This window comes from Mustelus asterias, chromosome 1 (assembly GCF_964213995.1).
Source record: "Mustelus asterias chromosome 1, sMusAst1.hap1.1, whole genome shotgun sequence".
Lineage (NCBI taxonomy): Eukaryota > Metazoa > Chordata > Chondrichthyes > Carcharhiniformes > Triakidae > Mustelus > Mustelus asterias.
In genome coordinates, this window is record NC_135801.1 from 133,426,012 (window position 1) to 133,452,616 (window position 26,605).

Below are 26,605 nucleotides of genomic sequence, written 5' to 3' on the forward strand. Positions count from 1 at the left end.
AATTTGACATTTCCTACCTTTGGAAATCCTAATAATTCCCTGATTAAGGTAAATTAGGCGTGTTGGCTGGTGCAGATTGTTACAATATTTGAAGTGAGAATGTGTGTTTTTTGGTTCAGTTGAACTGTTTGACCTGATCGCCAGTGAACATTGAAAATAAATCTAATGTTTTGGTCAAACACTGGGAAAGAGACTGTAAGCAAATAGATTTTATTTATTTTTATTCATTCACTGGATGTGGGCTTCGCTGGCTGGGACAGCATTTATTGTCCAAGGCGGTGTGAGCTGCTTTCATGAGCCACTGAATTCTCTGTGGTGTAGGTACACCCACAGTGCTGTTAGAACGGAGTTCCAAGATTTTGACCCAGTGACAGTGAAGGGATGGCAATATATTTCCAAGTAAGAGTTTCAACAACACCAGGTTATTTCCAAGATATATTTCCAAGCCAGGATAGTGAGTGACATGGATGGAAACTTGCAGATGGTGGTGTTCCCATGGGTCTGCTGCCCTTGTCCGAGATGGTAGTGGTTGTGTGTTTGGAACGTGCTAAGAAATCTTGATGAGCACCTGCAGTGCATCTTGTAGTTAGTACACACTGCTGCCAAGACGTGTCAATTACTCGCCACAAGGGGTGAATGACTCGCCACAGGATTCCTCGCCTCTGACCTGCTCTTGTAGCCACAGTATTTATATGGCTAGTCCAGTTCAGTTTCTGGTTGATGGTAACTCCAAGAACGTTGATAGTGGGGGATTCAGCAATGGTAATATCTTTGAATATCAAGGGGCAATGGTTGGATTCTTCCTTTCTTGGAGTTGATCATTGCCTGTCACTTGTGTGGCATGAATGTTATTTGCAGCTTTTTAGCCCAAGGCGGAATATTGTTCAAGTCTTGCCGCATTTGGACATAGACTGCTTCAGTATCTGAGGCATCACAAATGGTGCTGAACATTGTGCTGTCATCAGAGAATATCCCCATTTCAACCTTAATGATGGAAGGAAGGGTCATTGATGAAGCAGCTGAAGGTGGTTCGGCCTAGGACACCACCCTGAGGAACTCCGGCAGTGATGTCCTGGAGCTGAGTTGACTGACTTCCAACAATGACAGCCATCATCCTTTGTGCTAAGTATGTCTCCAACCAGCAGAGATGTTTCCTCCTTGTCCCCACTCCCTGTTTCCTTCCCATTAGCCAAACCTCTATCCATACTAATATACTGTCTCCAACACCATGGGCTCTTATCTTATGAGTTAACCTGTTATGAACTACCTCGCCGAATGCCTTCTGGAAGTCCAAATACAGCATCTACCAGTTCCCCTCTTTCAACTCTGGTTAAGACTTCCTCAAAAATCTTTTAAGAAATTAGTCAGACATGATTTCCCTTCCATGGAGCCATACGCACTCTGCTGGATTAGATTATGATTTTCCAAATGTGCTGCTACAATTTCCTTAATAATTGATGCTGACATTTTTCCAACAATAGATGTTAGGCTAATTGGCCTATTGTTACCTGCTTTCTGCCTCCCTCCCTTTTTTAATGAGCAGTTTTCCAATTCTGGAACATAGAACATAGAACAGTACAGCACAGAACAGGCCCTTCGGCCCACGATGTTGTGCCGAGCTTTATCTGAAACCAAGATCAAGCTATCCCACTCCCTATCATCCTGGTGTGCTCCATGTGCCTATCCAATAACCGCTTAAATGTTCCTAAAGTGTCTGACTCCACTATCACTGCAGGCAGTCCATTCCACACCCCAACCACTCTCTGCGTAAAGAACCTACCTCTGATATCCTTCCTGTATCTCCCACCATGAACCCTATAGTTATGCCCCCTTGTAATAGCTCCATCCACCCGAGGAAATAGTCTTTGAACGTTCACTCTATCTATCCCCTTCATCATTTTATACACCTCTATTAAGTCTCCCCTCAGCCTCCTCCGCTCCAGAGAGAACAGCCCTAGCTCCCTCAACCTTTCCTCATAAGACCTACCCTCCAAACCAGGCAGCATCCTGGTAAATCTCCTCTGCACTCTTTCCAGCACTTCCACATCCTTCTTATAGTGAGGTGACCAGAACTGCACACAATATTCCAAATGTGGTCTCACCAAGGTCCTGTACAGTTGCAGCATAACCCCACGGTTCTTAAACTCCAACCCCCTGTTAATAAAAGCTAACACACTATAGGCCTTCTTCACAGCTCTATCCACTTGAGTGGCAACCTTTAGAGATCTGTGGATTAGGACCCCAAGATCTCTCTGTTCCTCCACAGTCTTCAGACCCCTACCTTTGACCCTGTAATCCACATTTAAATTAGTCCTACCAAAATGAATCACCTCACATTTATCAGGGTTAAACTCCATTTGCCATTTTTCAGCCCAGCTTTGCATCCTATCTGTGTCTCTTTGCAGCCTACAACAGCCCTCCACCTCATCCACTACTCCACCAATCTTGGTGTCATCAGCAAATTTACTGATCCACCCTTCAGCCCCCTCCTCTAAGTCATTAATAAAAATCACAAAGAGCAGAGGACCAAGCACTGATCCCTGTGGCACTCCGCTAGCAACCTGCCTCCAGTCCGAAAATTTTCCATCCACCACCACCCTCTGTCTTCAATCAGATAGCCAGTTACCTATCCAATCTGCCAACTTTCCCTCTATCCCACACCTCCTTACTTTCATCATAAGCCGACCATGGGGGACCTTATCAAACGCCTTACTAAAATCCATGTATATGACATCAACTGCCCTCCCTTCATCAACACACTTAGTTACCTCCTCAAAAAATTCAATCAAATTTGTGAGGCACGACTTGCCCTTCACGAATCCATGCTGACTATCCCGGATTAATCCGCATCTTTCTAAATGGTCGTAAATCCCATCCCTAAGGACCTTTTCCATCAATTTACCAACCACCGAAGTAAGACTAACCGGTCTATAATTACCAGGGTCATTTCTATTCCCTTTCTTAAACAGAGGAACCACATTCGCCACTCTCCAGTCCTCTGGCACCATCCCCGTGGACAGTGAGGACCCAAAGGTCAAAGCCAAAGGCTCTGCAATCTCATTCCTTGCCTCCCAAAGAATCCTAGGATACATTTCATCAGGCCCAGGGGACTTATCGACTTTCAGTTTATTCAAAACTGCCAGGACATCCTCCCTCCGAACAACTATTTCCTCCAGCCTATTAGCCTGTAACACCTTCTCTTCCTCAAAAACATGGCCCCTCTCCTTGGTGAACACTGAAGAAAAGTATTCATTCATCACCTCTCCTATCTCTACTGGCTCCATACACAAGTTCCCACTACTGTCCTTGACCGGCCCTAACCTCACCCTGGTCATTCTTTTATCAATTCTCTGATACTTTTCCAGAATCCAAGGATTTTTGGAAACTTGCAACCAAATGCATCCACTATCTCTGTAGCTACTTCTTTTAGGATCCTAGGATGGAAGCCAACAGAACCAGGAGACGTATCTGCCTTTAGCCCCATTTGTTTGTCGAATACGACTTCTCTAGTGATGGTACTAATTCCTCCCCCGTATTCTTCAGTATTAATGGAATATTTGAAGTATCTTCCACCGTAAGGACTGATGCAAAATATTGCTTAACTCCTCTGCCATTTCCTTGTTCCCAATAACAATTTCCCCAGATTCATTTTCCAAGGGGCCTATGTTCACTTTGACCTCTCTCTTCCTTTTTATATGTTCAAAAAAGCTCATATTATCAATTTTTATATTCCTTGCTAGTTTGCCCTTGTAGTTTATTTTCTCTCTTTTTAGTCCTCCTTCGCTGGATTCTGAATTTATCCCAGTCTTCAGAACTATCGCTGACTTTTGCCTCCTTTTTATGCTTTTTCTTTCAATTTAATACTTATTCATCGTCCTAATCTGATTTGTCCTCTGCCAATTTGCACGTGGCTCAGTAATAATCCAGAGATTATGACCTTTGAACTGCCACCAGTCAACAACAGCTTCCTCTCCCAAGCCAACATATCCAACATCCAGGCTTTAATCACCCAAAACCAACTCCAGTGGAAAGGACATGTCATTTCTATGCCCGACACCAGACCCCTGAAACAACTGTTCTACTCTGAACTCTGTCACAGCAAGAGACTCCCAGGAGAACAATGGAAAAGCTTTAAGGATGTACTCAAAGCATCCCTGAAGAAGACAAACACCCCTGTCAACTCATGTCAGTCATTGGCCTGTGACCAACCTAAATGAAGATGATTTATTTGGGAACGCACCAAACACATTTAAGTGACTTCGTTGGGAGCACGCAAAGGCAATGTTAGGGTGTCGGAGAGAGTAAACAAACCTCCAAACAATTCCCTTCAAGCACCACTTGCCCCATAAATGACAATGTATGCACATTGCACTTTGGATTTATCAGCCATTTCAGAATCCATCAAACTGAGTGAAAGCAAATCACTTTCGATCGGATTTCTGCATTACCCTACCTACTGGTTTGGAACTTAGGAAAAATCTTTGTCATAACATGGCCTCACTTATAATGCGATTTTGAGACATGATCCCCCGGACCATGTTGCATCAGGCCCCCATAGCCTTTTTTGGAAGAGGTACATGAAAATTACTATTTCCCTGGATTGAGTCTTTGAGGTCCTGAATAGTGGGAAGGAAGCAAGTAAGGGGCAGGTGTTGCATGTCCTGAGCTTGCGTGTTAGGAGTGATTGAAGAGTGCGGTAGGATATTGCAAGAGGAACCATCTTTTACAATATTGAAGAGGAGAGATGCGGGAGATCAGCTTGGTGGTGGTAGAAATGGCTTTGGATGATATGTTGAATGTGGAGGCTGAGGACAAAGGGAAGCTGTATTATGGATCTGGGAGGGAGAGCAAAGGGTGAGACAGTAAGTACGGGAATTGGAAAAGACAGGGTGGAGGACTACGTCAACTATGGTGGAGGGGAATTCTTGATTGAAGAAAAAGAAAAGTATATTGGGCCGAATTACCCTGGCCCTGGTGTGGCTTGCTGGGAAATGGAGGGTACCAGTAAAATAGAGGGGAACAGGTTGAAATGCCTTCCTGACACAGCCCTGTTACTGAGCATGTTTCCTAGCAACAGGGTAGGCTGCATATCAGCTGCCCACTCAACAGGCCAGCAACCCATATAAATGGTTAAAAACCCTGTAAGGGCATTATTACATATTACAGCGGTGCAGAGGGAGGACAATTCGGAGGAGTCGTGTAGCGAGTCACTCTGGGTGGAGCTTAGAAACAGGAAAGGCGCAGTCACTATGTTGGGGGTGTACTACAGGCCCCCCAACAGCCCAAGGGAAGTGGAAGAATGGATATGTCAGGAGATACTGGATAGGTGCAGGAAATATAGGGTTGTTGTAGTGGGAGACTTCAATTTCCCTGGTATAGACTGGAAATCGCTGAGGGCAGGGACTCTGGATGGTGAGGCATTTGTAAAATGTGTACAGGAGGGTTCGTTGGAACAATATGTGGACAGCCCAACTAGAGAGGGGGCTATACTGGACCTGGTGCTGGGGAATGAACCCGGTCAGGTCTTCAAAGTTTTGGTCGGGGAACATGTGGCAAATAGTGACCACAATTCTGTTAGCTTTAGGATAGTGATGGAAAAGGATGAGTGGTGTCCCAAGGGTAAGGTGTTGGATTGGGGGAAGGCTAACTTTATTGGGATCAGGCAGAAATTGGCAGCTCTTGATTGGGAGAGGCTGTTTGAGGGTAAATCCACATCTGGTATGTGGCAGTCTTTTAAGGAACGGTTGTTAGGGCTACAGGACAAGCATGTGCCTGTAAAAAAGAAGGATAGGAAGGGTAGGATTAGAGAACCGTGGATAACCAGGGAAATTGAGGGACTGGTCAAAAGGAAAAGAGAGGCGTATGTTAGGTCCAAGCAGCTAAAAACGGAGGGAGCTCTGGAGGAGTATAATGAAAGTAGGAAAATACTCAAACGGGGAATTAGAAGAGCAAAAAGGGGTCACGAAATGTTCTTGGCAGACAGGATTAAGGAGAATCCCAAGGCATTTTATTCATACGTTAGGAACAAAAGGGTTGTAAGGGAAAAAATCGGACCTCTCAGGGACAAAAGTGGGGACTTATGCTTGGAGCCCAAAGAGGTAGGGGAGATCCTAAATGAATACTTTGCGTCGGTATTCACTAAGGAGAGGGATGTGTTGACTGGGAGTGTCTCGGAGGGGAGTGTTGAACCGTTGGAGAAAATCTCCATTACAAAGGAGGAAGTGTTAGGTTTGTTAGAGAATATAAAGACTGACAAATCCCCAGGGCCTGATGGAATCTATCCAAGGCTGCTCAGGGAGACGAGAGGTGAAATAGTTGGGCCTCTGACGCAAATCTTTGACTCGTCACTGGACACAGGTGAGGTCCCAGAGGATTGGAGGATAGCCAATGTGGTCCCGTTATTTAAGAAGGGTAGGAAGGATAACCCGGGTAATTATAGGCCGGTGAGCTTGACGTCCGTGGTGGGGAAGTTGTTGGAGAAGATTCTTAAAGATAGGATGTATGCGCATTTAGAAAGGAATAAACTCATTAACGATAGTCAACATGGTTTTGTGAGAGGGAGGTCATGCCTCACGAACCTGGTGGTGTTTTTTGAAGAAGTGACCAAAATGGTTGACGAAGGAAGGGCCGTGGATGTTGTCTATATGGACTTTAGTAAAGCGTTTGACAAAGTCCCTCATGGTAGGCTAGTGAAAAAGGTTGGATCCCATGGGATAAAGGGGGAGGTGGCTAGATGGGTGGAGAACTGGCTTGGTCATAGAAGACAGAGGGTGGTAGTGGAAGGGTCTTTTTCCGGCTGGAGGCCTGTGACTAGTGGTGTACCGCAGGGCTCTGTATTGGGACCTCTGCTGTTTGTGATTTATATAAATGATCTGGAAGAAGGAGTAACTGGGGTGATCAGTAAGTTTGCGGACGACACAAAACTGGCAGGACTTGCAGATAGTGAGGAACATTGTCAGAGGCTACAGAAGGATATAGATAGGCTGGAAATTTGGGCAAGGAAATGGCAGATGGAGTTCAATCCTGATAAATGCGAAGTGATGCATTTTGGTGGGAATAATGTAGGGAGGAGCTACACGATAAATGGAAGAACCATAAAGGGTGTAGAGACGCAGAGGGACCTGGGTGTGCAAGTCCACAGATCTTTGAAGGTGACGTCACAGGTGGAGAAGGTGGTGAAGAAGGCATATGGCATGCTTGCCTTTATAGGACGGGGCATAGAGTATAAAAGTTGGGGTCTGATGTTGCAGATGTATAGAACGTTGGTTCGGCCGCATTTGGAATACTGCGTCCAGTTCTGGTCGCCACACTACCAGAAGGACGTGGAGGCTTTGGAGAGAGTACAGAGGAGGTTTACCAGGATGTTGCCTGGTATGGAGGGGCTTGGTTATGAGGAGAGATTGGGGAAACTGGGGTTGTTCTCCTTGGAAAGACGGAGGATGAGGGGAGACTTAATAGAGGTGTATAAAATTATGAAAGGCATAGATAGGGTGAACGGTGGGAAGCTTTTCCCCGGGTCGGTGGTGACGTTCACGAGGGGTCATAGGTTCAAGGTGAAGGGGGGGAGGTTTAACACAGATATCAGAAGGACATATTTCACACAGAGGGTCGTGGGGGCCTGGAATGTGTTGCCGGGCAAGGTGGTGGAGGCGGACACACTGGGAACGTTTAAGACTTATCTAGACAGCTATATGAACGGAGTGGGAATGGAGGGATACAAAAGAGTGATCTAGTTTGGACCAGGGAGCGGCGCGGGCTAATTGTTCCTGGTTTCTCGTTTCAAGGCTTCATTCTACGATCATCTTGCTGGTGCCAGTACAGAGTGAGACTGCGGATAGTTGGGAACCTGTCTCGGGGGCAGGGGATTCATATGGTGTTCGTGGAAGTGGAAATGACTCGGGTTGGGAAGCATTTTCCGATCGGGGCCATTGTGATCTCCTGGACTCGTTTTGATCGCCTCAGGGGGTCGGAGAGGAATTTCCCAGATTTTTTTTCCCCATATTGGCCCTGGGGTTTTTCACTCTGGGTTTTCGCCTCTCCCTGGAGATCACATGGTCTGGAATGGGGGGGTGGGGGTAAGTTAATAGGTTGTAATGAACAAAGCATCGTAGCTGTGAGGGACAGCTCGGTGGATAGGATATTGGTATGTAGATAGGCTGGAAAATTGGGCGGGGATCCTGGATTCAGGATTCAATCCTGGACCGGGGAGCGGCGCGGGCTTGGAGGGCCGAAGGGCCTGTTCCTGTGCTGTATTGTTCTTTGTTCTTTGTTCTATTCCTGGGCCAACAGCACTTGGCCCCATGGGAAGGTTTCAAGCTTCATAGAAGCATCTTTGCTGCAATCATCAGAGGCTCAATAGAGCCAGAGGCTCCATGGTCTAAGGAGGGACAAAAGGGAGGCAAGGCTGGTTCTACAGCCCCATTGGGTCTTCGAAAGGGGCATGAGGCTGCACCTAAGCTCTGCCTCTCATTGTAATGCTGCTGATGCCCCAAAGGTACCAGCTATTTGAATGGTGGCAGGCCCACATGCAACCAATGAGGCAGTAATGTTGTAAACATATTGGGGGTACTGGTGTGAGAAGGTGGCATTGATGGTCTGAGCAGATTAGATGAAAGAAACATGCAATATGAACTAGAGACTTTACAGAAAACCAAGTGAGAAGAAATATAAGTCAGGGTAGCTTTGATTTGATTGACTGCAAATCCAAGGGGCTGTTGCCTTGTGGATCCAGAACTGGCTTGCCTGCAGAAGGCAGAGTGTGGTTGTGGATGGGTCTTTTTCTGAATGGAGGTCGGTCACCAGTGAAGTGCCACAGGGATCTATTCTGGGACCCTTGATGTTTGTCATTTTCATAAATGACCTGGATGAGGAAGTGGAGGGATGGGTTGGTAAGTTTGCCGACGACACGAAGGTTGGTGGTGTTGTGGATAGTTTGGAGGGATGTCAGAAGCTGCAGCGTGACATAGATAGGATGCAAGACTGGGCGGAGAAGTGGCAGATGGACTTCAACCCAGATAAATGTGTAGTGGTCCATTTTGGCAGGTCAAATGGGATGAAGGAGTATAATATCAAGGGTAAGACTCTTAGCAGTGTAGAGGATCAGAAAGACCTTGGGGTCCGGGTCCATAGGACTCTTAAATCGGCCTCGCAGGTAGAGGAAGTGGTTAAGAAGGCGTATGGTGTGCTGGCCTTCATCAATCGAGGGATTGAGTTTAGGAATCGGGAGATAATGATGCAGCTTTATAAGACTCTCGTCAGACCCCACTTAGAGTACTGTGCTCAGTTCTGGTCACCTCATTACAGGAGGGATGTGGAAATTATTGAAAGGGTGCAGAGGAGATTTACAAGGATGTTGCCTGGATTGGTTGGCATGCCTTATGAGGATAGGTTGAGGGAGCTCGGTCTTTTCTCCTTGGAGAGACGAAGGATGAGAGGTGACCTGATAGAGGTGTACAAGATGTTGAGAGGTATAGATCGGGTGGATTCTTGGAGGCTTTTTCCCAGGGCTGAAATGGCTGCTATGAGAGGACACACATTTAAGGTGCTGGGGAGTAGGTACAGAGGAGATGTCAGGGGTAAGTTTTTCACTCAGAGGGTGGTGGGTGAGTGGAATCGGCTGCCGTCAGTGGTGGTGGAGGCAAACTAGATAGGGTCTTTTAAGAGACTTCTGGATGAGTACATGGAACTTAATAGGATTGAGGGTTATAGGTAAGCCTATATATAAGCCTAGGTAGGTAGGGACATGACCGGTGCAACTTGTGGGCCGAAGGGCCTATTTGTGCTGTATTTTTTCTATGTTCTATGTTCTAAGATGTAGAAGCCAGTGGTCTTAAAGTAGATAATGGTTGACAGCCTGTACTCAAAATGGAGACAGAAAAGTCAGGGAAGGGAAGTGACAGTTACAGATGAGGAATGCAATTCATCATCCAGAAAGACCTTAAACTTTCCCCATTTCAAATTAATTCCAGGATTTTGCCTTTACCATTCTATTTGGAAGTCTATTCCCTGGATTGCTTCATCTTTATGTGGCAAAAACTTTTCATTCGTAAATTTACTTTTTGCTAGTTTCAATCTAGGTTCCCTTGTTTCCCTTGCACTATTTAATTTAAATTAACATTCCCCATGTAGTTTCTTTATTCCCTGAACGATCTTGTATATCTATAGATGCTATGACAGTGTTGAGATGCAGGGTCATTATAGTCTTCACTGTCACTTTGTTTTCTTCATCATGTGGACTGCACTACATTTTGATTGTGTATTCCTGACCAGTAGACTTCCAAATTGGTTTATTTTGGGATTGGTATTTTTCAAAATTGTTCTGAAACCATCCATATTATACTAAAATGTTTAGCTGTTCCAATCTTCTCCCCTTCTATCTCAAAGGTGCTGACTCGACAGCTCAGCAATCCACCGGCAAGTCACTCAAGTGTCCATTCTTCGTGCGCAAGCTCAAAATGAATGTCACAAAGCTATTCCACTGTGGAGGGCATTACAACTGAGACCAATCCTGTCTTTAGCTGATGCCTGGCACCTGCATGCTTTCCTCCAGAGGTTATTGGGTAGTAGACAATTTGCAGGAAGCATTGCTGATTTTCCATTTTCTCCTGAATCTGGGATGCGGAAACCAATTCACCAGCTACTTCTTCGAGGAAAACTCAGGACAGACTCTTATACCAATAGTGGTATCTGTAGATTTCACAAAGTAGCATCAAGGAATGTGGCCTGTTCCAGTGTGTGTGACCTTTCTCTGAATCAACACAGTGCCTATTTTGACCAAATTCCACAGAGGCTTATGGAAAGATTGCTGGCGCCACATGCAGATATAATTAAAAATTCTCAAATGATTGTTTTTTTAAATGACTTTGGCCATTTCAACATGATGTTCATTTTTACACTTGAGGAAAAATAGTAGTGAAATCACCAAATGAATTAGGCAAAAACAATGACGACATACTGGGGGTGATTTTGACTTTGTCCAGTGGTGTAACTGAGGTGGTGACACATCAGAAGCCCATTTCACATCTCCCAGCAAATACTTCAATTGATTTCGATGGAAGTGAAAATCTGAAGAGATGTGAAGCATGCTGTTGATTTGTTATAGCCTATTGTATACTAGCAGACAAAGTTTAAAGAAAAAATCACAGCGTCTCTCTATTAAGGCTATTGTACCTTAACACTTGCGATATGTTTGGGTGAATTGTGCACATTTTGCTGTGATGGTGTGCCATGGCATAATTATGTTGAGATTCCAGGATGATGTACTATGTTCTTGTTCACCAATATCAAAAATTTCTTTATGGTTAATTATCATGGTGTCTTTACTAGAGTTTGTAACATAGAACTGCTTGTAGCGAAATGTTTGGGCATTGCTATTTTCCTTTGGTTTCAAGTTTTAAAAACAGTGGAAAATGTATTTTGTGGTATTTCTCTTATCGAATGAGTGGTGGTTGCATTCAAGCGTAGATAAGGAAAATTTGCAAGCAGTAAGATTGTTCAGTGCATTGTGTAACTTGACAATTTGTGTTCATATCTAATCATTGTAGAAAGTTCAGATGTTGGAATTGGTGAGTGGACTGGAATTTGGATAGCCCAAGATGAGTGTCCCATGCCCAGCCATCAGTACACAAATAAGACCCTGCTGTTGTCATGTTCAGTGCATCCTCCTTGAAATACAGGGTGCGCCCAGTTTTTTTGCGGGGGGGGGGGGGGGGGGGGAGGCATAGAATGTATGAAGCTGCAGATTTGTTGAGGGCTTCAATAGCTATTTACAGAGAACAGTTCACTTCAAACTGAGTGGAGAAAAACAAATAGGGCTGGGAAAACCAGTCAGCTTGATGAAAAGAAGCAGATGGCAACAAAAACGTGGAGGCAGGGACTAAGCCATCAGGGGACAACTAAAATAAGCGACAAAAGTACAAAACAACACAACCGGAAAAAAACTCCTCTGGTCTTCATGAGCTCCTTCACGCCACTAACCAGCACTGGGCTGTTCTGTATCACACATCCCTGTTGTGAAAAAACAAAAAATCAAGCATAGACCTCTTTCGATGACATCTATGTAAAATTCAGTGTGGTAATGAAACTCTGGCTGATTCTGCGTTCTAAAATTCAAATTCTGATCTTTTGCACATCGCTCCCATTTTCATTGCTGTACTGTTGGCGGCCCCACCTTAAGCTGCCGAGGCCCTAAATGCTCCCACGTCCACCCTGCCCCAATCTTAATCCAAAACTCTCCACGTCTCTATGCCCCTGTGCTGCGTTAAGATGCTCCTAAAACCTATTATTTTCTTGTTCACTTATCTCTTAAGTGTCTTATTGTCAAATTTTGTTTGATAAAGCTCCTATGAAGTCTCTGGGGACGTTTTATGAAGTAGCACTGCGTAAATAGAAGCTTTTTTGCTGTTGATTCCAAAGTCACATGTGAAATTTAAGCGCAGCAGAATATTGCAGCTTGATTTCACAGCTTCTGCACACACATTGCATTCTTTCCATCAACTAAACAATCTAGTCCATAGTGTGCAGGCAAAATAGAGTGATCCTGTTTTAGTGTCATGGCTAAACATCAGTGCTGTTTATATTAATGCACTGTCTCCACTTCCAATCTTCATAAATTTCAGTTCAGCCAAAGCTTTGCTATCCATATCCAATCCTGCATCATCACCCATCAGCCACTGTACTTGCTGACCTACAGTCACAGACCCTCAATGCCTCCAATTTAAAATTTGCATCTCATTTTAAATCCTGCTATGGTCTCATCCCTTCCAATGTCTGCAATGTCCTGTAAAAACTACAACTCGCCTTAAACTCACTGCTCCTCCAAATCCCTCCAAACTCACTGTTCCTTTAGCCCCCTGCGCCCCCCCCCCCACCCCGTCAGTGTTCCTTCAACTCCCGTCAAACTCACTGTTCCTCCAACTCTCTCTAAACTCACCGTTCCTTTAGCTCCCCCAAATTTATTGTTCTTCCAACCGTTCCCCCCCACTCCAAACTCGCTGTTCCTCCAACGCCCCCCAAACTCACTGTTCCTCCAACTCAGCCTCTTGTGCATTCTCTTCCTTTGTTACACAACTGGTTGCCATGCTGTGAGCCTTCCCTCAGCCTCACTATAGCCCTCTCCATCGTTCTTCCTTAAAGCCTAATCCCACTTCATTTGGATCTGTATCTATATTTGTCCCATTATTACCATCCTGTAGCAGTATAGGACATTCTGCTTTATATAAATACAAGTAGTTGTTGCTCTTATGAATCTCAGCTGCAAAATCTCTGGCGCTGATATTCTGAGGGGGCTGTAGAACATTGGGCAGAATCAGGTTCCACTGGGAGTCAAATGAAAAGAAAATCTTCCACATGTGGTTGGGTTTCAGTGGAAGCTCAGGAAAGTGCTGATTGGAACTCACCGGGGCAAAAGCACCCTTGTACCATTGGAGGCCCACCCAACCATGCAACTTACCGAATCTCAGCATTTAGGGCAAAACCACTGGCTTGGAGTTAGGGTGAACAAGGTTCCCTTCTACTGTAACTGCACTAAAGAGGGAATCCAAGGACCCTAATTTTAATCTTCTTGAGCACTGTTTGTCGCACTCTGTTCAAAATAAAGTCTTTATTTAGTTTAAATGAAAATATCTTTTGTTTTACTTTATTTGCCCTTTATACTTGTTGCCTATACTTTGACACAGAAATGTTTGAGGATATTTGCAAAAGGAAATTTGTGGTCGATTGAAGAATGTGTATTATTTCAAACCACTCATGAGCTCATCACATTCCATGGTGCTATAGTCAATGCAGTAATTTTGAAGTGTAGTCATTAAGGTAGTGCAGAAAATACAGCAGCAGCTCACACAGACCATCAAGCAGCAGTGAAATAAATTTCCAGAAAACCTTAACAGTGATGTTATTTGAGGGATAACTGTTGGCCAAACGTTTGGGAGAACTTGATTCTCCTCTTATTTATATAGCAGTGGGCAGGGGAAACTCATCATTCGAGGAGGCTGTCAGACTTGCCTTTGACCTTTTAGGGGAGGCCCCTCATCCCATGGGCCTGGCAGGATCAGGAAGGGGACCTGCAGGAAGCCACACCCTTCCCTCATTGTGGATCCCCCCATCCCCAGTCAGCCCTGCCGTCCCGTGGGAATACCATTCAGCCCACTTGCCTGTCTCCAGGGATCCATTGTCGATCCTGTGGGTAGGCCCCAGTGCTATACTCTCAACAGCCACCATCACGGTGGTGCTGCTGGTACTGCTGTAAGGCAACTGACCTCTGATTGTCCACCATTTCTGCCCTACTCAGGACTTAATTCATTGGGAGACCCAACTGTCCAGCTAAGTACCGAATTACCTCGAAATATCATCGGGCCTCCTGTGGGAAGGCAATGCGGGACTCCTACCAGTTCTCCAGCCGGTGGGTGGGACCCAGGTTGTTTCCTCTAAATGCCATCCATAGTATTTCTTTCAGCAGCACAAAAATGATCAAGTTGCATAAGATTTTGATCATGATGAATACGTGGACAGACCGTTGTGGAACAAGAATCCTTAATAGCTTTCAGAAGGGAATTAGACAGGTTCTAGCCACAAACTGAATTCAGGGATATTGGAAAGAGAATCACGTCGGTAAATAAAATAGATGGACGAAAGGTAGCCACCTGCATGACATTTACTGGCCCCAATATACACGGTGAAGTGGAGACATTACCAACAGAAAATCCAAAAGGTGGTTCGAGGTCCTGCCAGATTTATACACAGGATCTCTTGTATTGAAACAAATGAAATCACCAGTTTTCTGGCCATCAGTCTGCCAGATTAAGAGGCTGCTTGTCAAGTGGGAAGGCCTGTGCCGGAAGGCCACAGCTCAGGATCAAAGGGAAAGCAGTGATAGCACACAATGGCCAGAGGAGGAGGGCGATACCGTGGATGTGTGTTGACAGTGCGAAGGGAATTGGATCACAGGAAGAGAAGCGGGTTTGCAGCGATGCTCCCAGCAGCTCTCTGGATCCAGTCGTTCTCACCTCCCCCCAGCGGCTGCATTTCCTGAACTTTGAGAAACCCGCCACACAACAATGAACAAAGAACAATACAGCACAGGAACAGGCCCTTCGGCCCTCCACGCCCATTCCGCTCCCTGGTCCAAACTAGACCATTCTTTTGTATCCCTCCATTCCCACTCCGTTCATGTGGCTATCTAGATAATTCTTAAACGTTCCCAGTGTGTCCGCCTCCACCACCTTGCCTGGCAGCGCATTCCAGGCCCCCACCACCCTCTGTGTAAAATATGTTCTGATATCCGTGTTAAACCTCCCCCCCTTCACCTTGAACCTATGACCCCTCGTGAACGTCACCACCGACCTGGGGAAAAGCTTCCCACCGTTCACCCTATCTATGCCTTTCATAATTTTATACACCTCCTATTAAGTCTCCTCTCATCCTCCGTCTTTCCAGGGAGAACAACCCTAGTTTACCCAATCTCTCCTCATAACTAAGCCCCTCCATACCAGGCAACATCCTGGTAAACCTCCTCTGTACTCTCTCCAAAGCCTCCACGTCCTTCTGGTAGTGTGGCGACTAGAACTGGACGCAGTATTCCAAATGCGGCCGAACCAACATTCTATACATCTGCAACATCAGACCCCAACTTTTACACTCAATGCCCCATCCTATAAAGGCAAGCATGCCATATGCCTTCTTCACCACCTTCTCCACCTGTGACGTCACCTTCAAGGATCTGTGGACTTGCACCCCCAGGTCCCTCTGCGTATCTACACCCTTTATGGTTCTGCCATTTATCGTATAGCTCCTCCCTATATTATTTCTACCAAAATGCATCACTTCGCATTTATCAGGATTGAACTCCATCTGCCATTTCTTTGCCCAAATTACCAGCCTATCTATATCCTTCTGTAGCCTCTGACAATGCTCCTCACTATCTGCAAGTCCTGCCAATTTTGTGTCGTCCGCAAACTTACTGATCACCCCAGTTACACCTTTTTCCAGATCGTTTATATAAATCACAAACAGCAGAGGTCCCAAGACAGAGCCCTGCAGAACACCACTAGTCACAGGCCTCCAGCCGGAAAAAGACCCTTCCACTACCACCCTCTGTCTTCTGTGACCAAGCCAGTTCTCCACCCATCTAGCCACCTCCCCCTTTATCCCATGAGATCCAACCTTTTTCACCTACCATGAGGGACTTTGTCAAACGCTTTACTAAAGTCCATATAGACGACATCCACGGCCCTTCCCTCGTCAACCATTCTAGTCACTTCTTCAAAAAGCTCCACCAGGTTAGTGGGGCATGACCTCCCTCTCACAAAACCATGTTGACTATCGTTAATGAGTTTATTCCTTTCTAAATCCGCATAATTCCTATCTCTAAGAATCTTCTCCAACAACTTCCCCACCACGGACGTCAAGCTCACCGGCCTATAATTACCTGGGTTATCCTTCCTACCCTTCTTAAATAACTGGACCACATTAGCTATCCTCCAATCCTCTGGGACCTCACCTGTGTCCAGTGACGAGACAAACATTTGCGTCAGAGGCCCAGCGATTTCATCTCTCGTCTCCCTGAGCAGCCTTGGATAGATTTCATCAGGCTCTGGGGATTTGTCAGTCTTTATATTCTCTAACAAACCTAACACTTCCTCCCTTGTAATGGAGATTTTCTCCAACGGTTCAACACTCCCTTCCGAGACACTCCCAGTCAACACATCCCTCTCCTTAGTGAATACCGACGCAAAGTATTCATTTAGGATCTCCCCTACTTCTTTGGGCTCCAAGCATAATTCCCCACTTTTGTCCCTGAGAGGTCCGATTTTTTCCCTGACAACCCTTTTGTTCCTAACGTATGAATAAAATGCCTTAGGATTCTCCTTAATCCTGTCTGCCAAGGACATTTCGTGACCCCTTTTTGCCCTTCTAATTCCCCGTTTGAGTTCTTTCCTACTTTCTTTGTACTCCTCCAGAGCTCCCTCCGTTTTTAGCTGCCTGGACCTAACATACGCCTCTCTTTTCTTTTTGACCAGTCCCTCAATTTCCCTGGTTATCCACGGTTCTCGAATCCTACCCTTCCTATCCTTTTTTACAGGCACATGCTTGTCCTGTAGCCCTAACAACTCTTCCTTAAAAGACTCCCACATGCCAGATGTGGATTTACCCTCAAACAGCCTCTCCCAATCAACAGCTGCCAATTTCTGCCTAATCCCACTAAAGTTAGCCTTCCCCCAATCCAACACCTTACCCTTGGGACACCACTCATCCTTTTCCATCACTATCCTAAAGCTAACAGAATTGTGGTCACTATTTGCCACATGTTCCCCGACCGAAACTTTGAAGACCTGACCGGGCTCATTCCCCAGTACTAGGTCCAGTATAGCCCCCTCTCTAGTCGGGCTATCTACATATTGTTCCAAAGAACCCTCCTGTACGCATTTTACAAATTCCTCCCCATTCAGAGTCCCAGCTCTCAGCGATTTCCAGTCTATACCAGGGAAATTGAAGTCTCCCATTACAACAACCCTATTTTTCCTGCACCTATCCAGTATCTCCTGACATATCCATTCTTCCACTTCCCTTGGGCTGTTGGGGGGCCTGTAGTATACCCCCAACATAGTGACTGCGCCCTTCCTGTTTCTAAGCTCCACCCAGAGTGACTCGTTACACGACCCATCTGAATTGTCCTCCCTCTGCACCGCTGTAATATGCTCTCCAACTAATACTGCTACTCCCCCACCTCTTTTGGCCCCTCCTCTGTCTCGCCTAAAACACTTGTACCCCGGAATATTCAGCTGCCAGTCCTGTCCCTCTTTCAACCAAGTCTCTGTTACCGCAACCACATCCAAATTCCTCGTGAGCATTAAGGCCCTAAGTTCGTCTGTCTTACCTGCTACGCTCCTTGCATTGAAGTATAAGCACTCCAGACCTCCAGGCCCAGTGAGGTCATCCTCCCCGAGAGTGCTCTTCTTCTTTGCCAGCCTTGTCCCAGCCCCAAGCTCGTCCCCAGCCTCTACACTTGTAGACCTAATATTTTGATCCCCACCCCCCTGCCATACTAGTTTAAACCCCCCCCGAACTGCACTAGCAAAACTCCCAGCCAGGATATTCGTGCCCTTCCAACTTAGTTGTGACCCGTCCTTCTTGTACAGGTGCCATCCTCTCCTGAAAACTTCCCATTGATCTAGGAAAATGAAGCCCTCCCCCCTGGACCAGTCCTTTAGCCAAGCATTCAATTGTACTAACTCCCTATTCTTAGCCTCACTGGCACGAGGCATTGGGAGCAGCCCAGAGATGGCCACCCTGGAGGCCCTACTTTTTAGTCTGTTTCCCAACTCCCTGAATTGTTCTCGTAGGATCCCCCTGCTCTTCCTATCTACGTCATTTGCACCAATGTGTACAATGACATCCGTTTCTTTATCTTCGCTTTTTAAGATACCTCCTATCCGCTTGGAGACATCCATTACCCCAGCACCAGGTAGGCAGACTGCCATTCTGGAGTCCCGTTCGCACCCACAGAATCGCCTGTCTGTGCCTCTAACCGACGCATCCCCCACCACTATTGCTCTCCTAGCCCCTCTCTTTCCTTTCCAGGCCACAGAGCCTGACTCTGTGCCAGTGACCAGGTCACTGTGGCTTACCCCTGGAGAGTCATCCTCTTCCACACTATCCAAAACAATATACTTGTTTTGGAGTGGGACAACCACAGGTGACCCCTCCACTAATTGCTCACTCCCCTCCCCTCTCACACCTGTCGCTGAGCCCTTCCTATTATGAGAGACAGCCACTGGAGTACTCTCTGGTACGTCACCCTTCTGACCTTTACTCCTCCTAACTGTGACCCACGTGTCTTCCTCCCGATGCCCCGGTGTAACTAGTTCCCTATAACTCATGTCAATTATTCTCTCATTTTCCCTGAAATGTAGAAGTGCAGTCAAACTTGAGTTGGGTAGCTTCATTGTCACATGGCTGTTTGCCCCAAGTCTTCCTCATTCAAAGTCGGAGGGGAGTTGTGATAGGAATTGCAATTTTAACCCTTGCCCTGCCCCAAGGGGCTGAAATGCAAAAATGCAAATCCAACCCAACACCCACCTACCTCCCCCAATATCCCCACGGTATATCTGTGTTAAACACACACTCTCGTTCCCTCTTCATTCGCCTCCCCTCCCCCGCCACTTCCAGTACCAGCCCCTAAGAAGGTGTTGGCGACCATGAGCTTCCGTATGTTGCTCCATGGTTATGCTTGGCAAGGTACTGCACTGCTTGCCCATTACCAGCTGCAGGGTTTGACTGATCTCGAGACTCTCCCGCTTGCCATGGGTGAATTGGAAGGACTTACAGGTTGATAATTGACCTGTCTGGCCATGTTATGAATGCACCTTCAATGGCCATCAAGCCCTGTAGTGGAACTTGAACTATACTGAACACTACACAGACCTGAGATTTCAATGTGTAATTCTGGCATAGAGGCTGGGAATTTGGATTGGAAGTCAAACATGCCAGAGTTACACCCATTCTAAAATAACACATCACATTTCAGTCAAATTGGCTTCTGTCAGAGGATGTGCCTAGTCTAAAATGTTGCATTTATGTAAATAACAGGATAATGAGATTAAAAACTGCTTACCCAGAAATTCCACCATTTACACCAGAACTATGTGTATTTTAAAACAAGAAGTCAAACCAGGAATTGAGTTCACAGGCTTTGAATATTTACGAATTTTATCTGAAACATCGACTCTGATCTGATCTCAGAGGTGGATGGGATGGAGGGTTGGGGAGTGGTGGTGGCAATCAGCATTCCTGGAAGAATGAGTTTTCATCAAGTTCTGAGGAACTGATTGCAGCTTTTGTCTCCATTTCCTGACTGTTACCAGTTAGATTGAGAGGCTGCCGGGCCAGCAGGCCTTTGGCAGCAGGCCACAACTATTAACTTGCTACAACCTTGTAGTGGGGATTTTCTTTTAAGATGGTGGCCGATTTCTAAAAACTTAGATTCTATTTGAAAAAGGCAAAGTCTCTGTTCAAAAAATGTAACCAAAATTTATTTTAAAACCCAAAAAATCATACAAGACAGACAATACATTAACCTTCAGAGGGTCAGATAGCCCAGATTCAGCGCTATGAGACCGCACCAAAGATCTGAGGCACTCAGCCAAATTACAGAACAATTATACTTTTCGTTATCTAAGATACACCTCCTCATTAGTTAGATTCAATTTCATTCAGTGTTGACATGTCAGTCCAAAACAAGACAGATTACCTCAGTCAATCGCAAAATGTCACTCGATATAATGATATTTCATTTGTCCGTTTAATTCCGGACATCTTCCCATTTGGCTAAGCCCACTTCCTGGTTGCTATGTAGTTAGGGATGCTTCTATAGATAAAACCTTCCCATAAGCACATTGCCAAGACAGAGAGATATGCGCCTCTCTGGGCCCGTAGGAAGACACTTTCTTATGCCTGGATAATGGATGCCTCTTTAATATTACAATATGTTCCAATATTTGTCCCAGGACTTGAAACTTCTAATGCTTATTCTGCTGACTAATGGACTTCCAGCTCTGAACTACTGACCTTACCATTATATTCTGCAGCATTTGCATTTTTGACTGAGATGAAGAATACAGTTATATTAAAAATACACTTAATACTTCACTGTACACTATGAAATCATATTCATTTAATTTTAATAGCGTTATTGCATTCACATATGAGCAAACTGTTAACATTAACTCGTTAGATTCATTTAACCCCTTCTAGCTACACTATCACTATAAGATTAAATCTGTCTGTGAATCTTAACTTGCTGATTTAAAATTCCCTTCCAAAAACCTGGAAACAGAGACAAAAAAAAACTATCATTTCCTCCCATTACAGCTGAGAGCAGAGAGATGGCATTGGAAAGGCTGGGTGTTGGTGGGCACGGTGGGTGAGAGGGGAACTCAGAAGGATCATGGAGGAGTAAATTGGAAGAGTCAGGGAGGTATCCAATAGTGGGCATAGATGGAGCAGGTACACTGATTCCAGCAAGTTAGTGGAAGTGAACTTCCTTCCTGATTCCACCAATTCTCATCTCCCTGCAGTTGCCGTATTTAATGAAGCCAGTGAAATCTGGCCGGGCAGTGTTAAATTTAAAATGGTGGTTAATTCTGAGTGCACAGCTTCATTATAATAGTTACAGGATCAACCCACCTCCTGTGAGCTGGCTAGTTGCCTGCACCCTCCCCCCTCCATTAACACCAGAAGCAGGTGGATTGAGTGTCAGCGCTTAGATATTATAACTTGTCCTGTCCCACTTCTCCCAAACTCACCTTTTTTTTGGTGGGGTGGATAGACTAAAATTCTTACAAACATCTTTTCTCTACTACTGTGAAAGGATTCTGCATTTTGTCTTTTAGTAGCTTTGGACAAGGAAATCTTTACACTGTTTTGGCCTTTACCATTGGATTCATTAAAGGCCTTTCCAGAAGCTGAACAGGAGCAAGGCAAGGTCTCCGTCATACTTTGCACAGCTTCTTCCTAGTATATCCGAGATATTGTAGGGTGTATTTGAACAATTTATAACAGTCATCACCACCACTAGGTTCAGGCCATATAATCTCAGTCTTATTCAGAGACAAGCAGTGGTTCAGGGATGCCAGTTTGTCCATCTGCTGAAATAGAATAATTCAGATTTTTGAGTTTTCTCCCCAATTCTAAAAATGTTTGAGAAATTTGTTGCCAACTTCAAGAAATACATAATAAATTATTTTTTGCTTGTTTAGCACAGGGGGAGATAGCGATATTGTGGAGCAGCCCAGGCTAGTGCTGTGGGGACATGGGTTCAAATCCTACCACAGAAGCTGGAATTCACTTAACTAACACATCTCGATTTTCAAACTAGTATTAGCAATGGTGACCATGAAACGATCATTGATTGTTGTAAAAACCCCAACTTGTTCACTAATGTCCTTTAGGGAAGGAAATCTGCCTTACCTGGTCTGGCCCACATGTGACTCCGCGCCCACAGCAGTGTTGTTTACTCTTAACTGCCCTCTGAAATGGCCAAGCGAGCCATTCAGTTCAAGGGCAATTTTGGAAAGGGCAACAGGTGCTGGCCTTGTCAGTGATGCCCACATCCCATGAAAAATAAAGAAACAAAAGTGATATAGTGGCGTACATCATGTCTAACAGTATTTCATGTTGGTGGTTCAGTGACGTGAATGCTATATTGCTCAGTTATTTTAAGATGCCATCCCAAAAATAGTTTATGCAGTAACTGATGGGAAATTGACACTTCCTATTCAATGTTCCTGAGGACACTCAGTTCCTTTTTACAAGTTCTTTCATAGGATGAGGGGGTTGCTGGCAAGGCCAGCATTTATTCTGTGGCCAGCATTATCAACAAGTTCCATCCCACCATCAGACTCACCATAGACTACTCTCCGGAATCGGTTGCATTCTTGGACACACGCATCTCCATTAAGGACGGTCACCTCAGCACCTCACTGTACCGCAAGCCCACGGATAACCTCACAATGCTCCACTTCTCCAGCTTCCATTCTCCAGGAATGTGTTGCCGGGCAAGGTGGTGGAGGCGGACACACTGGGAACGTTTAAGACTTATCTCGACAGCTATATGAATGGAGTGGGAATGGAGGGATACAAAAGAATGGTCTAGTTTGGACCAGGGAGCGGCGCGGGCTAATTGTTCCTTGTTTCTCGTTTCAAGGCTTCATTCTATGATCTGCCAGTACAGAGCGAGACTGCGGATAGTTGGGAACCTGTCTCGGGGGCAGGGAATTCATATGGTGTTCGTGGAAGTGGAAATGACTAGGGTTGGGAAGCATTTTCCGATCAGGGCCAGTGTGATCTCCTGGACTCGTTTCGATCGCCTCAGGGGGTCGGAGAGGAATTTCCCAGATTTTTTTTCCCCATATTGGCCCTGGGGTTTTCACTCTGGGTTTTCGCCTCTCCCTGGAGATCACATGGTCTGGAATGGGGGGGTGGGGGTGAGTTAATAGGTTGTGATGAACAAAGCATCGTAGCTGTGAGGGACAGCTCGGTGGATAGGATATTGGTATGTAGATAGGCTGGAAAATTGGGCGGGGATCCTGGATTCAGGATTCAATCCTGGACCGGGGAGCGGCGCGGGCTTGGAGGGCCGAAGGGCCTGTTCCTGTGCTGTATTGTTCTTTGTTCTTGTTCTTTGTTCCACCCTAAACACGTTAAAGAAGCCATCCCCTACGGACAAGCCCTCCATATACACAGGATCTGCTCGGATGAGGAGGATCGCAACAGACACCTCCAGACGCTGAAAGATGCCCTCATAAGAACAGGATATAGCGCTCGACTCATTGATCAACAGTTCCAACGCGCCACAGCGAAAAACCGCACGACCTCCTCAGAAGACAAACACAGGACACAGTGGACAGAGTACCCTTCGTCATCCAGTACTTCCCTGGAGTGGAGAAGCTACGGCATCTCCTCCGGAGCCTTCAACATGTCATTGATGAAGACGAACATCTCGCCAAGGCCATCCCCACACCCCCACTTCTTGCCTTCAAACAACCGCACAACCTCAAACAGACCATTGTCCGCAGCAAACTACCCAGCCTTCAGGAGAACAGTGACCACGACACCACACAACCCTGCCACAGCAACCTCTGCAAGATGTGCCGGATCATCGACACAGATGCCATCATCTCACGTGAGAACACCATCCACCAGGTACACGGTACATACTCTTGCAACTCGGCCAACGTTGTCTACCTGATACGCTGCAGGAAAGGATGTCCCGAGGCATGGTACATTGGGGAAACTATGCAGACGCTGCGACAACGGATGAATGAACACCGCTCGACAATCACCAGGCAAGACTGTTCTCTTCCTGTTGGGGAGCACTTCAGCGGTCACGGGCATTTGGCCTCTGATATTCGGGTAAGCGTTCTCCAAGGCGGCCTTCGCGACACACGACGGCGCAGAGTCGCTGAGCAGAAACTGATAGCCAAGTTCCGCACACACGAGGACGGCCTCAACCAGGATATTGGGTTCATGTCACACTATCTGTAACCCCCACAGTTGCCTGGACCTGCCGAGTTTCACTGGCTGTCTTGTCTGGAGACAATACACATCTTTTTAGCCTGTCTTGATGCTCTCTCCACTCACATTGTTTTGTTTCTTAAAGACTTGATTAGCTGTAAGTATTCGCATTCCAACCATTATTCATGTAAATTGAGTCTCTGTCTTTATATGCCCTGTTTGTGAACAGAATTCCCACTCACCTGAAGAAGGGGTTCGGAGTTCCGAAAGCTTGTGTGGCTTTTGCTACCAAATAAACCTGTTGGACTTTAACCTGGTGTTGTTAAACTTCTTACAGCATTTATTGGCCATCCTTAATTGCCCTTTAGAAGATGGTGGTTAGCTACCTTCTTGAACCACTGCAATCCACGTGGTGTAGCAACACTCAGTGCTGTTAGGACACAAAGGAGAGGAACAGATCGGAGATGCTGGCTCTCTCATCCCTTCACCCTGCCCAGGGATTTTTGCAATTTCCCCCAGTATGAAACCACTTTGAAGCTACACAAAGGTCTTAGGCCTGAACGTAGCCCATCTCTGATCAAAAAGGGGAAAGCAGCACATACCGGAGGACAATAAAAATAGCATTTATAAAGCACCAGAAAATGTCCAATCGTACTTCACCGCAACATAATAAATCAAAAATTGAAATCAAGCCAAAGAAAGATACTGAAGAGACTAAAAATTGGTGAAACTGGTTGCGATAGAGGATTTGAATTTCTTGCCCATTTTAATCTCCAGATCATTCTGGCTTGTGTGGCCTCACTCCGAGAGCTGCTGGCCCAATCAGAGCGCCAGCAGCTCAGTAGCCTAAGCTGCCCCACTGAGCCTACAAGGACAGGGCACTTCAATGATGGGGTGCCCTCAAACACAGGTGAGGTAGGCTGACGAAAGCTGGGGTATGGCACTCGGGGAGTGGAGGTAGTCATTGAGTGTTGGCTGTGTCGTTTCTGCGAGGGCGGCCATTGGCACGGGGGTGGGGGGTGGTGGCAAGGGGAGGGTCCCCTCTAACAGCCAGAAAGTACCCATAAGGTTCCCTTCAGGAATTGGCTGGGAGCCACAAGGTTTCACACAGCGCTCTCTCACAGTGGACTTGCCCAACATGGACAAAATACCTGTGGAGGGAGTAAGTGTCTCTTAACTGTGCAATTAAATGGCTGAGTTGGCCTCCTGTGGGCAGTCAAGCCACCAACCTTTCCATTGCCATATTGTCAACAGAGAGAAGACATCAGGCTTTCCTCCTGCCGTTATTTTATCAGCTCTCTGACCGAGGGTGGTGGAAACAGCGTCAGTGAAGGATTTCAGAATGAAATTGGACGGGCACTTGCAAATACAGAGATAGAGTCGAGGAATGAGACCCAATTGGTCTACTTTACATGGGCTTGATAGTCCCTGTCATCTCCTCCTGTAAGGAGTCTAACAACACCAGGTTAAAGTCCAACAGGTTTATTTGGTAGCAAACGCCACTAGCTTTCAGAGCACTGCTCCTTCGTCAGATGGAGTGGAAATCTGACGAAGGAGCAGTGCTCCGAAAGCTAGTGGCGTTTGCTACCAAATAAACCTGTTGGACTTTAACCTGTGTTGTTAGACTCCTTACTGTGTTCACCCCAGTCCAACACCGGCATTTCCACATCATCTCCTCCTGTGCCAGAAATGACTCCCACTTCCCATTCACTTGTCAGCCTGGAAAATTTCAGTACAAATATAACAGAGGAAGACTTACCATGCGGGAGATTTCCTAAATTAAAGTCAAATGCTTTAGTGCCTGGAGTTACTCAGCTGAATCCTATTCTTTCCATGGGCAGCCAGAATTTGAACGTTAATCTTATTCACTGAATCTTATTCTCCAGGAACACTTAAACGTATTAAGCCCGAACATTTGAAAGCTGTAACCAATGATGAGAACACTGGAAATCGAACCATCATATACACTTTGGTTGGTTTTCCAAAACTCGGTAGAGTGGTAAAGATTGAGACTGACAACGTAACAACTGAAGAAACCAACTTCACCCAAAGCATGGTAAGTGTTATAGTCGGCACCCTTTTTTGGTCTACATCCTACACTTGTATTGATTAAATTGTCATTTTTATGCTACATCCAATAATTAATAATTTGTAAGAAGAGGGGACATTGCACCTTTCAAATCCTCAGTACATCCCCACATGTATCACAGCCAGTAGTTATACTTTGGAAGTTTAGTTTACCCAACTCAATTGTTGTCCTGCTCCTCTTTTACATTGCACTTCAAAGGAAACTGGAGCCTTAGTCTCATCCAATAGATACCACCAACAACAATGCAGCATCCACTTAGTATTGCATTGGAATCTTGGAGTGGCCCTTGAACCCATGATCCTCTGTGTCAGAAGTCAGAGTGCTACCACTGAGCCAAGGTGACAGTTGATTTGGTATTTAGTCATTAAAATCACCATTTTCACTTGGTAAAATAAAACACTTAAAAGCACATTTTAGTCAGAAAAGCAAAATATTGGCATATTAGTTGTCCCTTTAAAATACACGAGGGGGTAGAATTTCTGCGATGGTGTTATGTACTTCCCACCA

General features: G+C 45.7%; 1 protein-coding gene across 1 annotated transcript in view; it reads left to right on the plus strand.

The window, feature by feature from the left end:
• Positions 1-26,605, plus strand: part of cspg4ba (chondroitin sulfate proteoglycan 4ba) — a 127,254-nt gene that overhangs the window by 72,110 nt on the left and 28,539 nt on the right. The window contains exon 8 of the mRNA XM_078219345.1: positions 25,896-26,065. Within this exon, the coding sequence (XP_078075471.1) occupies positions 25,896-26,065 (170 nt within the window). The remainder of the gene's footprint in view (positions 1-25,895; positions 26,066-26,605) is intronic.